At 47.6% G+C, this 19,658-nt stretch overlaps 1 protein-coding gene across 2 annotated transcripts in view; it reads left to right on the forward strand.

The window, feature by feature from the left end:
• Window positions 1–17,191: 17,191 nt before the first annotated feature.
• Window positions 17,192–19,658, forward strand: part of LOC119953243 (synaptogyrin-2-like) — a 33,542-nt gene continuing 31,075 nt past the window's right edge. For both annotated transcript variants that reach the window (XM_038777286.1, XM_038777285.1), the window contains exon 1: window positions 17,192–17,454. In XM_038777286.1, coding sequence (XP_038633214.1) covers window positions 17,353–17,454 — 102 coding nt within the window. In that variant the 5' untranslated portion in view covers window positions 17,192–17,352. The remainder of the gene's footprint in view (window positions 17,455–19,658) is intronic.

Below are 19,658 nucleotides of genomic sequence, written 5' to 3' on the forward strand. Positions count from 1 at the left end.
TAATCTCCATCAGGGCTCAGAGAGAGAAGAGGGAGAGGAGGGAGAGGGATAGATTGGTAGGAGAGATACTTAGGGTGGATAGGAGATATGCGGAATCCCCTGAGGAGGGGCTGCTGAGGGAGCGCCGGAGCCTCCAAACGGAGTTTGACTTGTTGACGACGGGGAAAGCTGAGGCCCAGTGGAGGAAGGTACAAGGAGCAGCGTATGACTATGGGGAGAAGGCGAGTCGGATGCTGGCGCATCAGCTGCGGAAGAAGGAGGCGGCTAGGGAAATTGGGGGAATCAGGGACAAGGGAGGGAATACGGTGCGGAGTCCAGTCAGAATAAATGAGGTCTTTAGGGACTTTTATGAGAACTTGTACTAATCAGGGGATGCGGCGGTTCCTGTACAAATTGAGGTTTCCGAGGGTGGAGGAGGAGCAGGTAGAAGGTTTGGGGGCACCAATCGGGATGGAGGAGCTGGTTAAGGGGTTGGGGAGTAGGCAGGCGGGCAAGGCCCGGGACCGGATGGGTTCCCGATTGAATTCGATAGGAAGTTCTCAGAACTGTTGGCTCCGTTGCTGTTGAGAACTTTTAACAGGCGAGAGAAAAAGGACCTCTTCCCCCGACGATGTTGAGAGCTCTGATCTCACTTATCCTCAAGCGGGACAAAGACCCCGGGCAGTGTGGCTCGTATAGGCTGATTTCACTCCTCAATGTGGATGCCAAGTTGTTGGCGAAGGTCCTGGCCACTAAGATTGAGGATTATGTCCTGGGAGTGATACATGAGGATCAGATGGGATTTGTGAAGGGAAGGCAGCTGAATACAAATGTGTGGAGGCTCCTGAATGTGATTATGATGCCCTCGGAGGGGGAGGGATGCAGAGGTGGCGGCGGCTATGGACGCGGAGAAGGCCTTTGACCGGGTGGAGTGGGAGTACCTGTGGGAGGTGCTGGGTAGGTTTGGGTTTGGGGAGGGGTTCAGAGGGTGGGTTAAATTGTTATACCAGGCCCCGGTGGCAAGTGTACCGATGAACCGGCTGAGGTCAGAGTACTTTAGACTATATTGTGGAACGAGGCAGGGGTGCCCCCTGTCCCCCCTGCTGTTTGCTTTGGCAATTGAGCCATTGGCCATGGCGCTGAGGGAATCTAGAAGCTGGAGGGGTTTGGTCCGGGGGGGGGAGAGGAGCATCGCGCCTCACTATATGCAGATGATTTGCTTTTGTATATTACGGACCCGGTAGAGGGGATGGGGGAGGTTATGCAGACCCTCAGGGAGTTTGGAGACATCTCAGGGTATAAGCTTAATGGTGGGACGAGCGAGCTCTTTGTGGTGTGATGCACGATCAATTGCACGAAAGACTCAGATTGGTACAACTGAGGCTTTATTACAGTCAGATGTGTGGCCTCCTACTGCAGCTGGCAGAATGGCTGTTCAGGAGGAGGTCATGCATATTTATACGGCTCCTTATGGGCAGGGGCTACCGGCGAACCTGTAGTGCAGGTCCTACCTTACATCCCCTAATACAGGTGCACACAGTGGTTCACCACATGGTGCATGCACGGGGCCAGGAAAAGAGGTTGGAGGAGCTGCCGCTCAAGAGGGTGGAGAGGAGTTTTCGGTATTTGGGTATTCAGGTGTCCAAGAGTTGGGAAGACTTGCATAGGCTCAATCTGGCGCGGTTGGTGGACCAGATGGAGGAGGACTTTAGGAGGTGGGACATGCTTCCGCTCAAGATGACGGTCAAGATGACGGTCCTCCCGAGGTTTTTGTTCGTGTTTCAGTGCCTGCCCATACTCATCCCTAAGGCCTTTTTCAAGCGAGTGAGCAAGAGTATCATGGGATTTGGGTGGGCCAATAAGACCCCGAGGGTTAAAAGACTGTTCCTGGAGCGCAGTCGGGGGAGGGGGGGTGGGGTTGGCGCTGCCGAATCTGTGCAGCTACTACTGGGCAGCAAACGTGTCGATGATTCGGAAATGGATGATGGAGGGAGAGGGGGTGGCATGGAAGAAACTAGAGGCGGCGTCTTGTGTAGGTACTAGCCTGGGGGCACTGGTGACGGCACCGTTGCCGCTTCCGCCGACGCGGTATACCACGGGCCCGGTGGTGACGGTGACGCTGAAGATTTAGGGGCAATGGAGGCGGCACAGGGGGGAGACGGGGGCCTCAGTTTGGTCCCCGATACGGAATAACCATAGGTTTGCTCCGGGCAGGATAGACGGTGGGTTCCGAAGCTGGCACTGGGCAGGAATTAGAAGGCTGAGGGATCTATTCATTGACGGGACTTTTGCCAGCTTAAAGGCACTGGAGGAGAAATTCGGGTTACCCCCGGGAAATGCCTTCAGGTACATGCAGGTTCGGGCGTTTGTTAGGAAGCAGGTGGGAGAATCCCTGTTGCTGCCTGCCTGAAGGATACAGGACAGGGTGATCTCGGGTGTATGGGTCGGAGAGGGTAAGATCTCGGAGATATACCAGGAGCTGGAGGAGGTGGAGGAAGCCTCGGTGGAGGAGCTGAAGGGCAAGTGGGAAGAGGAGCTGGGGGAGGAGCTGGATGAGGGCCTGTGGGCTGACGCCCTGGGCTGGGTGATTCCTCCTCATCTTGCGCCAGGCTCAGCCTGATCCAGTTTAAAGTGTTACACAGGGCGCATTTGACAGGGGCGAGGATGAGTAAGTTTTTTGGGGTGGAGGACAGATGTGTGAGGTATTTGGGGAGCCCAGCAAACCACGCACATATGTTCTGGGCGTCCCCAGCGCTTGCGGAGTTCTGGAAGGGCTTTGCAAAGGTCATGTCCAAGGTCTTGGACACTCGGGAAAAACCCAGTTGGGGGATAGCGTTATTTGGGGTATCGGAGGATCCGGGAGTGCAGGAGTTGAAAGAGGCCGGAGAGCTGGCCTTTGCCTCCTTGGTGGCCCGGAGAATTGTTATTGTGGAGGGACGCGAAGCCCCCAAGTGTGGAGGCTTGGATCAATGACATGGCTGGGTTTCTCAGGTTGGAGAGGATAAAGTTTGCCTTGCGAGGGTCCTTGCAGGGGTTCTCCGGGCGGTGTCAACCGTTCCTTGACTTTCTCGCGGAACGTTAGGTGGCGGTCAGCAGCAGCAGCAATCCGGGGGGCTGGTGGGGGGAGGGGGGGGGGGCTGATTCCTTTCCTTTTTGAAAGGGGCGCTTTCCCTATTTTGTTTTGAGTTGGGTGTTAATTTGTTAAACTGTTTATCGTTTAGAGGGTTAAGTTGTTCTGTCTGGTTGGCATGTTGCCCTTTTCTCTTTGTATTATTTTCCTTTTTGGAGTGTTCTGTAAAACTTTTTTGAAAAACTTTGAATGAATACATTTAAAAAAAAAAGTAATTTTGGACGGTGCACCGCACTTAGCCCCATGTTATTGTTGGCCCCTATCTGTGGCAACTATCTTTTTGTGCCGTCAAGTTTATGCTTGACGTTGAGGTTGTGGGAGGGAAATGTCTTGAGAGGTTTGGGGACTTGTTCGTGGAGGGCGGTTTGTCAGTAAAGTTTCAACTCTCTGGGGCGAACTAAATTTTTAAAACATGAAGAAACCAAGATAAAGGACCAAGTGCTGTCATACAAAGTTGAAACAAATAGGAAAAAAACAATAGACGCATTAATTTAAAAAAAAATTTAGAGTACCCAATTCATTTTTTCAATTAAGGGGCAATTTAGTGTGGCCAATCCACCTACCTTGCATATCTTTTTGGGGGCGAAATCCAAGCAAACACGAGGAGAATGTGCAAACTCCACACAGCCAGTGACCCAGATCCGGGATCGAACCTGAGACCTCGGTGCCGTGAGGCAACAGTGCTAACCACTACGCCACCGTGCTGCCCCACAGACACATTGATTTATCTTGTAGTTTAGATTAATGGTTTGCTTATTACAGTGTTAGTTATTTCTGTCACAAGACTTTCTACTGCAACTTTCTTCAAACCCATAGTTTACAGATTTAAGTTTTGTGGAATACCTCTAATCCTTTTCAAGATAATTTCTAAATTACCCTTGGCTACTTATCTCAACTGCACTCATCTGACTTCCTTGATGTCCTGATCCCAATATGTTGACTGTAATCTCCCCACCTCCCCAATGTGCCTGACCCTGATCATCTCTCTGTCTCTCTATGATCTGCCTTCCCAATTCAAGGTTCTAATCCCTTGGAGGAATTACAATGTTGCAAAGGTGGGGGTGAGCAGCCTTGGTGTCAAGACTTGCCATCAAACAGGATGCCAGGATTATGATGGCCTGGTTCAACCTGACAGTGAGGCTTCAAGGGGGCAGGGTTTGTGATGGATCCCAAAACAATAGCTTCAGACTTCCCGATTTGACCTGGAGGGAATCATTCATCCGAGTGAATCTTCACAGTACTCACTCCAAGACCAATTTATTTGTATCCTGAATTTGATGCTCCAAACTGAAGATGTTTGAGATGATGATGTGGGAAAGGGAAGAGAAGCCATCGCTGGAGTTGGACTCACTCTTTGCTTAAGAAGGAATTGAATTATGCAAGGACAACTGCATGCACCTGCAAAATGGGCGGAAGGATGGTATCGCCAAGCAAACACTGGAGGGGGGGGGGGGGTATCATTGGACAGGTACCTCAGCCTTGGAGGAAGTCACTTGTGGCTTTGGCTCGTACTGTTGTGGGAAGGTTGGAAGCGAACAGGAGGGATTCAAAGGGAATAGTGAGAGGAATGAACATGAGGCTAGGATGCAGCAGCACGGTCAGTCACGGACTATGGAAAGGGAAGAGAGATTGAATTTAGGATGACAGTTGAAGACAACGGATGGTTAAATGCAAAAGGGCAAGAAACAGGAGGGAGAGTTTCAAAAATGGACTGAATCTTTTTTTAAATAAATTTCGAGTACCCAATTTATTTTTTTCCAATTAAGGGGCAATTTAACGTTGCCAATCCACCTGCGCTGCACATCTTTGGGTTGTGGAGGTGAAACCCACGCAAACACGGGGAGAATGTGCAAACTCCACACGGAGTGACCCAGAGCCGGGATCGAACCTGTGACCTCAGCGTCGCAAGGCAGCAGTGCTAACCACTGCACCCCCGTGCTGCCCTTAAATGGACTTCATCTTGAAGGTGAAACAAAGGAGCTCAGCAACTTTCGTCTGAACTAAAACATGTAAAGTGGCTACTTGATCAACATAAGAGAAGGTATATAGGTCAGTCCAACCATGAGCTACAGATCTGATGAATCAAAAAGAACCACTGCCATTTTGTTTAACAGTCTTAAAATGCATTAAAGTTGCATTAAGTCACATACTGTAAAGTACAGGGGACATCTGCTTGAATGATTGTTTTAATAACACAAGAACTTAAGGTGTGCGCTTCCTTTAATTCATTTTATTAACATGCCATTGGTTGCAACTGCAATTCACTTAGATGCCTTGGAAATGTCCGTGTGGGTCTGCTCGATACCAGGAACTGCAACTGGAGCATTGCCAAAGGACACATTCAGATAGAACTCAATAGCGTCTTACTTTGTTCCCAAACAGATGACTTTGCAAAAACTATTTGTGTGGGCGAGAGAGAGACACACAGTTATGGCTCTCGCAGAGAATCATTCAGAACCATTAAGCATATAAAAAACTGACAGTGCAATATCCATTTCTGCTAAATTAGTTAATATATTAGAATAGATAAAGTATTGTTGCTTTTCCAATAATCTGCTGTTGTTGAGCTGTCCCTAACAGAATGGCCTGTGTTTCCGAATTCTATAACTCTTAGTTTCTGTGCTTCTGACCAGTATCAACAAGCTGTAACAATGTTTGTGTGCATGTTACAAGAGTGAGACAGGTCAAAAATAATTTTTAAAACTGCCTGCCCAAACTGAGGATAACTAAATGTCATTCTTCACATTTATAAGGTAATCAGAACCAATGAGTTGAATCATTGCATAAATAATTAGTAGTTGCATATAGTCCCTTTCATATCTAGTGGAGTATTTTGAAATATGGGGGAAACAGCAGTCAATGCGCACAGAGCAAGGCCTCACAAATAGCAATGTAATAAATGATCATCTATATTTTTAGTGAGTTTGTTTGTGGAATAAACATGGGGCAGAGAAAGAGAGCTCCCCTGCTGCTTGAATAGTGCCATTGGGCCTTATATGTTTACCTGAGGGGGCATAAGAGCATATGCAGCAGGGGCAGGTGTAGACCATACTGGCCATTGAGTCTATTCCGCTATTCAATATGATCATGGATGATCCTGGCTCAGCTTCATTTTTCTGCCAGCCCCCAATATTCCTTAATTTCTTGAGAGACCAAAAATCTGTCTATCCTAATCTTAAATGTATTCAACGAGGCAGCATTAACAACCCTCTGGAGTCGAGAATTCCAAAGATTCACACCTCTTTAAGTGAAGTAAATTCTTTTTTTTTAAATTTAGAGTACCCAATTCATATTTTCCAATTAAGGGGCAATTTAGCTTGGCCAATCCACCTACCCTACACATCTTTGGGTTGTGGGGGCGAAACCCACACGGGGAGAATGTGCAAACTCCACACGGACAGTGACCCAGAGCCAGGATCGAACCTGGGACCTTGGCGCCGTGAGACTACAGGGCTAACCCACTGCACCACCTTGCTGCCTGAGTGAAGTAATTTCATCTCAGTCCTAAAAGGGGCTGGTTTAGCACAGTGGGCTAAATCGCTGACTTGTAATGCAGAACACAGCCAGCAGCGTGGGTTCAATTCCCATACCGGCCTCCCCAAACAGGCACCGGAATGTGGCAACTAGGGACTTTTCACAGTTACTACATTGAAGCCTACTTGTGACAATAGGTTATTATTACTATTATTTGTCCATTTTCCTGAGACTGTTGATATGGAAACATTTCTAAGTGTCATTTTGGGCGCAATTGACACGGTGTTTACCGACCTTTGGTCGCATTGGTGTTGTGCAAGCAGACCCCAAATCTCTTTGACCACCAACAAGTTTCACGCCTTTTAAAGAATATTTTTCGCACTGCTGCCTCATGGCGCCGAATGGCCAATCCACCTAATCTGCACATCTTTGGGTTGTGGGGGTGAAACCCATGCAGACACGGGGAGAATGTGCAAACTCCACTCGGACAGTGACCCAGGGCCGGGATCGAACCAGGTCCTTAGCGCTGTAGGCAGCTGTGCTAACCATTTAACGTCTTATTCAAAACTCCCTCCAAAATGCACTGGAGCTTTAGCCCAAATTATGCGGCCAAGCCTCTGGAGAGGTGCTTAAATCCATCACTTTCTGACTCTGAAACAAACGTTCTAAACACTTAAGTCCCAGTTTGATCATTTGTAACAGCCTTTTAGCATGCTGAATCTATATATATAGTAACATTCACTCGCATGCCCATCAAAATCAAATGATACAAAAAAACTATTTTACTTGTTCCTGATTGAAGCCATGTAAAGATTTTTCTTTCTTTCAAGATGTGATGAAAAGACAGTAGTCTCATATTTTGTATGTGAATATAATCAGTTACTAAAGTTTATGGAGAGAATTCGGATCAAGGACAAAGAATGTTGGGCAGCACGGTGGCGCAGTGAGTTAACCCGACGTCCCAGGTTCAATCCCAGCTCTGGGTCACTGTACGTGTGGAGTTTGCACATTCTCCCTGTGTTTGCGTGGGTCTCGCCCCCACAACCCAAAGATTGGCCATGCTAAATTGCCCCTTAATTGGAAAAAATGAATTGGGTACTCTAAATTTATATTAAAAAAAAGAACCAGAATGTTGGAAATGGTGACATCTGTGCCATAGCTATTCTTTAATCTTAAATTAAAGAGGGCAGCACGGTGGCCTAGTGGTTAGCACAACCGCCTCACGGCGCTGAGGTCCCAGGTTCGATCCCGGCTCTGGGTCACTGTCCGTGTGGTGTTTGCACATTCTCCCCGTGTCTGCGTGGGTTTCGCCCCCACAACCCAAAAATGTGCAGAGTAGGTGGACTGGCCACGCTAAGTTGCCCCTTAATTAGAAAAAATAATTGGGTAATCTAAATTTATAAAAAAAAAAATCTTAAATTAAAGAAAATATGAGTTTGTGAAGCTAGTGTATGGGTGCTTCTGCACTACGCACGTTTAAAAGAGGCCAGAAGTTCATTTATATCCAAATGAGTATTGCTTCATAGTTGTATTGGAAACGTTTTTGATAATCTGTTGGCTTTACTGGATTTGTAAAATGACTTAATTTCCTGTGATTCTTTTAAGAACCAAATATATATTTAAAACAGGAGAAATATAATCAAGAAAAATTTGTTAATGAATTCTCATTTTTATATATATATAAATATATATACAAATATTCGAAAAATAACCATTTGCTCTGGCCAATCATGACCTTTTTTTCAGAGCACTGGCCTCCAATTTAAATAAAAATTAAAACTGGAAAATGTGCTAAAATGTAAACTGCACAGTTTAAAGTTTGGTGGCCATGTTTGGCAGGGGATGCAGTGCGCACTGGGTGCATCAGGATATTCCACATGCATGTTCCTTATTCACTGAATTGTTTGGGACCTTGGTTCAATGTGTTTTACGGCACACCACCGAAGTATTGGGCTAAAAGAATAAAAGGTGTCTCATTTTCCTCGATGCTGCAACATTTAAGTTTCACAAAGAGAAGTTGCTCCATTTATTTCTTCCTGTCAGGGTTGCTATAGAAACTGGTCGAGTCCGCAACAGACACGCACACATTCATATTTTTATAAAAGTGCCTTAAGCATGTGTAATGAACTCCAATTGGCTTTATTGGTTGGCCAATTGGAGTATGAGCTCCCTCAATGATAGCTCATTGAGGGGGCCCATATAATCACCTGTGTAGGCTTTGTGAGCCAGTCTTAAGTTGACTGGACTGCTAGCAGCACTGTTAGTAGCTGCTCCTGTAATATCATTATTGTAAATAAATATTGGTGTGGTGACGGAACTCCGGCCTCCCGTGGATTACTACAGTGGCGACGAGGTAAACTAAGAATTTTGCGGAGATCAGCTGCCGCACTCAGAGCGTAAGCTTTGCCATTTTAAAAATGCCGTTTTTTGGGAGGTTAGAGGCATTCGACCCGGCTATTGAGGACTGGTCCCAGTATGTGGAGAGAATGTGTTACTTCTTCCGGGCAAATGATATACTGACGGACGAAAGGAGACGGCTTATCCTGCTGTCGGCGTGTGGACCTTCAGCTTTCTCCATTATACGTAGTCTGACTTATTCCGATGCGCCGGACATGAAAACTTTCCAAGAAGTAACGGAATTGGTGAAAGAACACTACGACCCAAAACCACCCCTCATTTTGCGTAGGTACAGATTCTACACAGCGAAGCGGGAAGACAGGGAGTCAGTCACGAATTTCTTGACCCACCTGAGAAGGCTGGCGGAAAAATGTGAGTTTGGCCCGACGCTAAATGAAATGCTTCGGGACCGGTTAGTGTGTGGTATAAACAACCTCACAATACAGAAACGCCTGTTGGTGGAAACGGAGCTAGACTGCAGGAAGGCGTTACAGCTCGCACTGTCCCTAGAAAAGGCAGCAAGTGGGGCGCACTACAGGGCACGCCAATGGAGGTAGATACCTGTGAGAGGGACTACCACAACGGGTCCTGCTACCAGATAGCCGCTCTCAGGAAAAGCCTGAGGAATAGAGGGAAAAAGGAAAACCCCAGAACTGCCCCCAAGTCTGCCAGGACTAACTGGAGACAGAGGGAAGTACCGACTGAGGCTACCCCAACAGAGAAGGACCGTTTCTGGCACCAGACAGAGTGGGGTAACAGCGACAGAAACCCTAGAAGGAGGTGGCAAAAGAGGAATAGCAGGTGGGGACGCAGGAAAGTACACAACCAGACGCCCCATCCTCCTCTGTGGGAACAATTATATAATATTGCAACGAAGAAAGCAGAACCCATTAAGATTACCCCACGGGTGAACGGGCGTCGACAATAATGGAAATAGACACGGGTGCGGCCGTATCAGTAATGGGAGTGGCAGCATTTAGAAAAATCAAAGATGGACTCCAGCCACTAACCCTAACAAAAACATCGACGAAACTTAAAACCTACACGGGGGAACCCCTGGAAGTTCTAGGCACGACTCATGTACCCGTTGAATCATAGAATTTACAGTACAGAAGGAGACCATTCGGCCCATCGAGTCTGCACCGGCTCTTGGAAAGAGCACACTACCCAAGGTCAACACCTCCCCCTATCCCAATAACCCAGTAACCCCACCTAACACTAAGGGCAATTTTGGACACTAAGGGCAATTTATCATGGCCAATCCACCTAACCTGCACATCTTTGGACTGTGGGAGGAAACCGGAGCACCCGGAGGAAACCCACGCACATACGGGGAGGATGTGCAGACTCCGCACAGACAGTGACCCAAGCTGGAATTGAACCTGGGACCCTGGAGCTGTGAAGCCATTGTGCTATAGTACAATAGTAGAGGGCTCCAGACCAAGCTTAATTGGACGAAACTGGCTGAAAGACCTAAAATTAGATTGGATGAAAATTTTCCAGAGTGGAAGCGGGCAGTTGAGTGGAGTACTCCAAAAATACCCGGAGGTCTTCCAGGAAGGTTTGGGGGAAATCTTAGGTGCCAAAGCAACTTTGCACATGGACCCAGAAGCCCTTCCAAAATTTTGTACGGCCAGGCCGGTACCTTTTGCATTAAGGAAGAAAATAGATGGCGAAATAGAAAGGTTACGGCGCGACGGCATTATCAGACCAGTACAGTTCTCGGAATGGGCAGCGCCGGTGGTACCAATTTTGAAGCCAGACGGCTCGATACGTCTCTGTGGAGATTTCAAACAGACGGTAAACAAATACGCACTGCTGGACAAATACCCAATCCCGAAAATAGACGACCTATATGCCAAATTGGCAGGTGGGCTTTTGTTCACGAAACTGGACATGAGCCACGCCTACCTGCAGTTAAAACTGGACAAGGACTCCCAGAAGTTTGCTACGATCAACAGCCTGAAGGGCCTTTTTCGTTATACTAGGCTACCTTTCGGAGTGTCATCAGCCTGCGCTATATTCCAGCGTACGATGGAAAATATTCTGCAGGGACTACCGCAGGTGGCGATTTATTTGGACGATGTCTTAATCACGGATAGGACAAACAGGGAACACTTAAGGAACCTGGAGGAAGTGCTCAGGCGTTTCGCAAAGGCAAGCGTACGGCTAAAAAGGGAAAGATGTGTTTTTCTGGCCCCACAAGTGACGTACCTGGGATATAAAGTAATGAGTCAGGCTTACACCCATTAGAAGACAGAGTAAGGGCAATAAAAGAAGCCCCAGCTCCCACCACGGTCCAGGAGTTACGATCATTTCTAGGGTTGGTAACCTATTATGGAAAATTTATTGAAAATAGGGCGTCCATCCTAGAACCCCTCCATCAGCTACTAAAAAAGGGGCAAGAATGGAAATGGTCCGCCCGCCAAAACCGAGCATTTAGGGACATTAAGGAACAGCTGTCATCCGAAAATGTCCTAGAGCATTATGACCCAAGGAAGGAGTTGGTGGTCACTTGTGATGCATTCCCCCATGGGGTAGGAGCCATCTTAGCCCATAGAGGAAGGAATGGGGAATAACGGCCAATAGCCTATGCTTCGAGGACTTTGGCGATGGCTGAGAGGAAGTACGCCCAAATCGAGAAGGAAGGACTGGCTGTGATATTCGCAGTAAAAAAATTTCACCAGTATCTGTATGGGCAGAAATTTTGTAAGGCCGTTATTAGGGTTATTAAACCCTAAGCCGTTTAATAAGCCGTTATTAGGGTTATTAAAAGAAGACAAGTCAATACCCCCGATTGCATCAGCTAGAATCCAACGCTGGGCGTTGCTACTGGCGGCATATAGATACGTTCTGGAGCACAGACCGGGAATGCGAGTAGCAAATGCAGATGCACCCATACTGGAGCAGAAGGGACCAAATAACCGTAGAAGACGGTATCCTATTATGGGGAGCCCGGGTAATAGTCCCAGCTCAGGGCCGTCAGGCAATCTTAACCGAGTTACATCACGGACACCCAGGGGTGTCTAAAATGAAGATGCTAGCTCAAAGCTACGTTTGGTGGCCAGGTTTGGACACAGACATGGCAGCCTTGGTACGTCGGTGCCAGGAGTGTCAACAGGGGCAAAGAGTGCCACCAGCTGCGCCATTGCACCCGTGGGAATGGCCAGGCAGACCGTGGACCCGCCTGCATATTGACCACGCCGGCCCTTTCATGGGCTCAATGTTTTTGGTGATAGTGGACGCCCACTCCAAATGGTTGGACGTCCACCGGGTAAACACGGCAAGCACAGCATCGACAATCGAAAAGCTCAGGGCCTCGTTTGCAACACATGAACTTCCGGAGGTATTGGTGTCGGACAACGGAACGGCATTCACAAGTGGGGAATTTGGAAAATTCCTGAAGGAAAACGTAGTCCGTCACATCAAAACGGCCCCTTACCATCCAACGGCCTGGCAGAGAGAGCGGTCCAGACACTTAAAGCGGGACTCAAGAAGCAGCCGGCAGCGTCAATGGACACAAAGCTCTCCCGCTGGCTGTTTGATTACAGGACCACACAGCATTCCACAACGGGCATACCGCCAGCTGAACTCTTAATGGGAAGGCGGCTGCGAACGAGGCTGAGTCTCCTTTTCCCAAATTTAACGGGGAAAGTGGAGAAACATCAGGAGGCCCAACGCAGGGGGCATGATAATAGTTGGCAGCAGAGACATTTCCAGGTGGGGGCACCGGTTTGGGTCAAGAATTATGGGAATGGACCAACATGGGTCAAAGGCACGGTAGAGTCCCAAACAGGGCCCATATCCTATGAGGTTTCGATAGGAGGTAAGGCGCTGAAGAAACACCTAGACCAAATAAGGGCAGCGGAACCACACCTGGAGGCAGGCGAAGCAGGACCGCCTCAAGCTGGGATAGCCCAGACGGAAAGGATACCCACACCCCAGCCCCGAGCAATTTCTCCAGAGCCAGTCGTCAGAGTCGGAGATGGACACGCTCGACGAGGCCGCCGCGACACCTCTCCCCAAGGAGGAGGAAGAACAACTTCCAAGGAGGTCGTCAAGGAAAAGACCGGCACCTATAAGGTACACCCCGCCCACTTCGGAGAACGACCCGGCAGACGACACAGAGGTGACAGACACAGACATGAGGAGCAGGAAGAAGCTCAGAGGAATGCCAGCTGGCAGGAATTCCTCGGACCTTGGGGGGGAGGGGTGTAATGAACTCCAATTGGCTTTATTGGTTGGCCAATTGGAGTATGAGCTCCCTCAATGATAGCTCATTGAGGGGGGCCATATATGCACCTGTGTAGGCTTTGTGAGCCAGTCTTAAGTTGACTGGAATGTTAGCAGCACTGTTTGTAGCTGCTCCTGTAATATCATTATTGTAAATAAATATTGGTGTGGTGATGGAACTCCTGCCTCCCGTGGATTACTACAGCATGTGTCACTCCAGTGCCACTAAACTGAATTGGAACTGTGGTTTACTGATGCTACCACAAATGTGTTACAAATACAGTTTATTGAAAAAGTTTTTTTAAAAAAGAGGCCAGAAGGAGGGCAGGTGTGTGGTATTTAATAGCCCGCCTTGGGCTGAGAAAGTGTTAAGAGATATATCAGAGTACCTCTGAGCACTAATGATTGGAGACAGTCAGACGTAATATGTTGGGATGAATAGGAACTAGAGATAGTGCACAGGCTGCAGTTTAAAGAGCCACGTCGACAACTAACTACAAGCGAGGGAAGTCAAACAAAAGTAAACGCCATTAAATTGAGGAAAGCAAATTAAATCTGCATCGTGTAGGAGGTTAAGGAATGTTATGAAGGAAGCGATTCAAGAACATTTAACAACAGTAAAACAACTGTTCCAAGCCAACATGGGTATATAAAAGGCAAGTCATGTTTAACAAAATTATTTCAGGATACAAGAGATTGGTGAATGCCATATATTCTGACTCTCAGAAGGAAATTGATGAGGCACCTCAAAAGAGCCTTTGTTCAGAGCATAGAGAGATGTTTTCAACAAGATAATAAATTGATTTAAGGATAATTAAAGTCTTGTGTTCAATTAAACTTTTACGAAAGGGAAGGTTTCAGTGCTTTAGTGTTTTGTGCAGCACACTTAGTATAAACTAAGCCGTGCTTATATCAAATATTGATTTTTAATTCATCGGCTCGAAACATGAAATTGGATGTTCAAAAGACAAAACTTGATGAAGCAGAGACTTAGGACTGGATGCTCAGATCATGGGCGGGATTCTCCAAGCCCCACGCTGGGCCGGAGAATCGGCGCAACCGCGCCACGCCGCCCTGACGCCGGCGCACGATTCTCCGATTCACGATTCTCTCAGCGCCGTGCTAACCACTTCTCTGGCCCGGATGGGCCAAGCGGCCGCGCGGATATGGCAGAATCCCGCTGGCGCCGTTCGCCCCTGGTCGCTGGCGGCAGGAACTCTGCGCGAAGGGTCGGGGGGCGGCCTGTGGGGCAGGGCAAAGCGCTCTTTCACCAGGGGGGGGGCCTCCGATGGGGTCTGGCCCACGATCGGGGCTCACCGATCGGCGGGCCGGCCTTCCCCCCAACCCCGGGCCTACTTTGTTGCGCTTCCGGCCCCAGAACCCCCGCGCCATGTTGCGTCAGGGCTGGAGCGTTCCGTGAGTCTACCTCGCATGCGTTGGTTGGCGCTTCTCCACTGCGCATGCGTGGGTTGGCGCCGCCCCCAGTCTGCGCCAGGATGTAAGGCTGGAGCAGCGTGAACCACTCCAGCACCGTGCTGGACCCCTGTGGGGGACAGAATCGGTTGTCCCCACGCCCGTTTTGCGCCGTCGTGAAACGCGATGGCATTCACGACGGCGCGGACACTTAGTCCCGCGATCAGTGAATCACGCCCCATAGCTTTATTCATCATTATATAGCAAGCAAAAGTTATAATAGTAGATCATGTTCCAGAACATAATTTGATCCAATCAGACATTGTTGACCTTAAGCAGCATTCAATTTATTAGAACGTGGTGTCTGTGTACAATATTGAAATAGGCACATTGTAAAGAAATCTGTCTTACTTAGGATATGGCAGTCGTGAATTTTAATAAAACAGGAAAACACTATCATATTTAATTTATTACATGCATGGAAAGACTAGAAACATTTGAATATATTTCAAGCTCCACGATGTAACACAGATTTAAAAATTCACAACGAATTAAACATTGTACAGTTATGCACAAAACGTTCATTGGAATAAGGGTCACGATAATATACATTCATATGTGGAAATGACAAGATTTTAACCTACAGCCAAAAGTAAATTAAAACAACTAATCCGCACTTTGTACACAATCTGCACTGTCCCAAATATTTAGAGTTTATCCCCTGGATTGACAAGTGAGAGTTGGAATGTGAAATGGACTATTCAGCATTTAAAAAAAAATGTAAAGTACCCAATTCATTTTTTCCAATTAAGGGGCAATTTAGTGTGGCCAATCCACCTAGCCTGCACATCTTTCGGTTGTGGGGGGTTAAACCCATGCAAACACAGGGAGAATGTGCAAACTCTTGAGTAGCGGAGACACAAACACATGGCACGGAGTTGAGGGTAGCTGGGTAGCACTGTTGCTTCACAGCGCCAGAGTCCCAGGTTTGATTTCCACTTGGGTCATTGTCTCCATGGGGTCTGCACGTTCTCCCTGTGCCTGCGTGGGTTTCCTCCAGATGCTCCGGTTTCCACCCACAAGTCCTGAAAGATGTGCTTGTTAGGTGAATTGGACATTCTGAATTTTATTTTTCATTTTAAAATAAATTTTGAGTACCCAATTCATTTTTTCCAATTAAGGGGCAATTTAGCATGGTCAATCCACCTAACCTGCACATCTTTGGGTTGTGGGGGGTGAAAGCCACGCAAACACGGGGAGAATGTGCAAACTCCACATGGACAGTGACCCAGAGCCGGGATCGAACCTGGGACCTCGGCGCCGTGAGGCAGCAGGGCTAACCTATTGCGCCACCGTGCTGCCCGGACATTCTGAATTCTTGCTCAGTGTACCCGAACAGGAGCCGGAATGTGGCAACTAGGGGTTTTTCACAGTAACTTCATTGCAGTGTTAATGGAAGCCTACTTGTAACACTTATAGAGATTATTATTATTACACATATATACATAAACTACATTCGGTCAAAAAGTCTCTTCTATGCTGTGCGATTCCCCCTCTTCTAAATCACAGGCCCAGTTTTGACTCTGTTCCACTTGTTAAACCTACTCGCATTTTACCCATTGCCTTTAACCCTGTTCACATCCCAATGTTTCTGCGGGAGATGGGTACTTGAGGAGAAGGGAGGGAAGAACTCCAAGGGGGGGGGGGGGTTGTCAAAGAGGTAACAAAGAAATAAAGACTCTTTAAGAAGTGCACTGTCCATTTTGTTTTCAAAAAGAGCACAAAATGCACACTCAAAATCTGCAGAATGTTACTACAGCGTGTGACGAAATGGTGGGGTGGTTTCAACAACATTGTACGGGTCAAAAAAGATGCTGATGCACGCAAATGGAGTATTTGAGAAGCTTGAGGCAAAAGGGGGAGAGGGGAGGTGTAAGGGTCTTTGGAAGATGCGTCAATAAGGGCAGCACGGTGGCTAACGCTGCTGTCTCACAGCACCAGGGACCCGAGTTCGATTTCAAACTCAACTGACTGTGTGGAGTTTGCACTTTCACCCCGTGTCTGCGTGGGTTTCCTCTCATAGTCCAAAAATGTGCAGGTTAGATGGAATTACTGGGATAGGGCACGAGTTTCCACCTGCGTGGGTTTCCTCCGGTTGCTCCGGTTTCCTCCCACAAGTCCCAAAAGACGTGCTGTTAGGTAATTTGGACAATCTGAATTTTCCCGAACAGACGCCGGAATGTGGCGATGAGGGGCTTTTCACAGTAACTTCATTGCAGTGTTAATGTAAGCCTACTTACATTATGATTATTATGAGAGTGGGCTTAGGTAGGGTACTCTTTCAGAAAGGGTGCAAACTGAATGGGCCGAATGGCCTCCTTCTGCAGTGTAGGGATTCGATGCTATTCTATTCTAAGTGACAGCTTTCAGGGCTTGGAGATCACTGGAAGCTCTGAGTCCAGCTCGGGCGCAGTGGCAGCATTAACTGAAGGCTAAGTGGGTTCTGCTTGTCAAATCCTGGCCCTGCCCTCTCTGGCTGTTGATTCTGTTCAGGTGGTATCACATGATGCTCCAGCCTCATTTCACTCTCTCCCTCTCCGCGGACTGACGTGTTCCGGCAGTCTGCAGTGTGTGATCGGGGCTACAGGCATTCCCCTCTCTAACATCCCCCCGCCCAGAACAGAGACCACGGCAGCAAAGCGTCTTCACTCCCCCGTGGCAAGGAGATGGAAGCTGGCAACGTGTACGGCGCGGCCAAGGCAGGGGGGGCGTTTGATTTACAGAACTTTCTGCAGCAGCCTCACACGATCACACGGATAGTGTGCTGGGTGAGTTGCACTCTCTTGTGCTGTGGGTCAGGCTGGGCAGCTCCCCCGCTGGGCATTAATTTCACTATTTGTCAATTTCAGTAACAGCAAGAATAAGTCGGGGGGGGGGGGATTAAAGAGCAGCTTTCATTGCAATTCTGTTTTTTAAAAAATATTAAAAAAGAGTTGGAGGCGATTGATGTAACTTTAGTTGGGAGATTGCGGGGGTTTTGTTGCGCGTCCAGACCCAGAATGGGTCAATCTCCCTTATTTCTCCAACCACTTCCGCATCGATTGGCAATTGGAAATCCCAGGGAGCAGCAGCTCGCCTCAAACGCGACATCAACAGAGAAAGTAGAAATCTTGCTGTGTAATGGGGGTGGGGTAGGGGCATAATTGAACTGCTTCACTCGGACATTCTGTCCCAGGCTAGTTAACAAGTGTGTGTGTGTGTGTTTTTGGTGGGGGATTTCCTCCAGCAACTTTCTCCGACCCGATCTTGTTGTTGAGCTGCCAGAATTAAAATCCAGATCAGTGTCAGGAACATGGCTGCTGCCTGTACAGTGAATCAGCTCTGCCTGATTTCCCTTTCACACCTTCCTGCTGCTTACTGGTATCCGAAAATGTGTGTGTGAGTGAGTGTGTGTGGGGTTGGGAGGTTCTTTTATAAAATAAAAATCCAAGTTACTTTGCTCTTCAGGTCTTGTCACTAATTTCCCAACAGGCATTGTCTTACTAGTTCAATCGCTTTTTTTTATATAAAGAGGCCCTGTGACCTGCTCTACTTCACAGATTGTGACTGGATGGACGTAGCCACCTAGGCCCCTGCTCTAAGCTGGGTGGATGCTAGGGCCCATTTCTTGTTTAGGGTGGTGGCGAGCTGTTAATAAAGTCAAAAACTACATCGATGGCATTTAGGAGGCATGTTTTGGCCTACTGTAAACTTTTGAGCAGAATTTTCCCCCCTTGCACTGACTTTATGAGACCTGATTGATGACCTTTTATGGGCATACCTTGTTCAAGTTTATTACAATGTCAGATTTAACCCACCTTTTCACAGTTCCCAGCCTTTTACTGCCTGGTGTTTGTTGCTTGCTTTTGTCCAGCATTCTGCAATTTCCCCTTCAGACTCTGGTCTGCAAGATTTGTCTCTGTTAACTTTGGAGACTGTGTCATTGCAGTGTTAATGTAAGTCTACTTGTGACACTAATAATAAAGATGATTATTATTAATAGATACCAGGGGCAACATGGTGGCGCAGTGGTTAGCCCTGCAGCCTCACGGCGCCGAGGTCCCAGGTTCGATCCTGGCTCCGGGTCACTGTCCGTGTGGAGTTTGCACATTCTCCCCGTGATTGCGTGGGTTTCGCCCCCACAACCCAAAGATGTGCAGGCTAGGTGGATTGGTTATGCTAAATTGCCCCTTAATTGGGAAAAATTAATTGGGTACTCTAAATTTTAAAAAAAATTAACAGATGCCAAAATACCAAATGATTCTGGCTGTAGTCTGTTCAGACTCTTGTCAATTTCTTACTAGTTGTGCTTACAACTCTGTGCGTTTTGGACAGATTTGTTCCCAATGCATTATTCATTCACTTTTTTTCCTTCAGAGATTCTTTTTTTTCCTTTTTGGGTGCTCTGTTTAGACCGTGTCCAGTGTTTGTAGCAAGCAAGGGGACTTTGAGGTCTGTCCTTAGATTTCCACCCCTCCCTCATTCCCTCTCATGTTAGAGGCCAAAGTTTGGGGGGGGAAAAAGCCCTGCAGGAAAATAATGGAATAACAAGGTTAAAAGTAGACATAATTTAACGCCCCCCCCCCCCCCCCATCCTTGTGTCTCTGCTCTAAGGAGAAATGATTTGCCCCTTCTGGTTTCTGCCTCACTATTGTAAATCCCTAATCTTGTTCTGGTCCTTGGGTTAATTTCCTTATTAAACTGAACTTCAACTGAGAAAGTGGTTGGTTTGAAACTGATGCCCACCATATTTAATAAATAGTACCGTTGTTAATTTACGAAGAGCCATATTACTGACGTAGCTCATGGTGTTGGCTAGTTTGCGAAATGAGGAAACGCTGCAGGGTAACTGACATTGTCGCCTGACCCAGAGTTCTGAAAGGAACATGCACCAGAATGTGGCGACTAGGGGCTTTTCACAGTAACTTCACTGCAGTGTTAATGTAAGCCTACTTGTGACATTAATAAAGATTATTATTGTGTGGAAGCAAAG

Source organism: Scyliorhinus canicula, chromosome 18 (assembly GCF_902713615.1).
Source record: "Scyliorhinus canicula chromosome 18, sScyCan1.1, whole genome shotgun sequence".
Taxonomy (NCBI): Eukaryota; Metazoa; Chordata; class Chondrichthyes; order Carcharhiniformes; family Scyliorhinidae; genus Scyliorhinus; species Scyliorhinus canicula.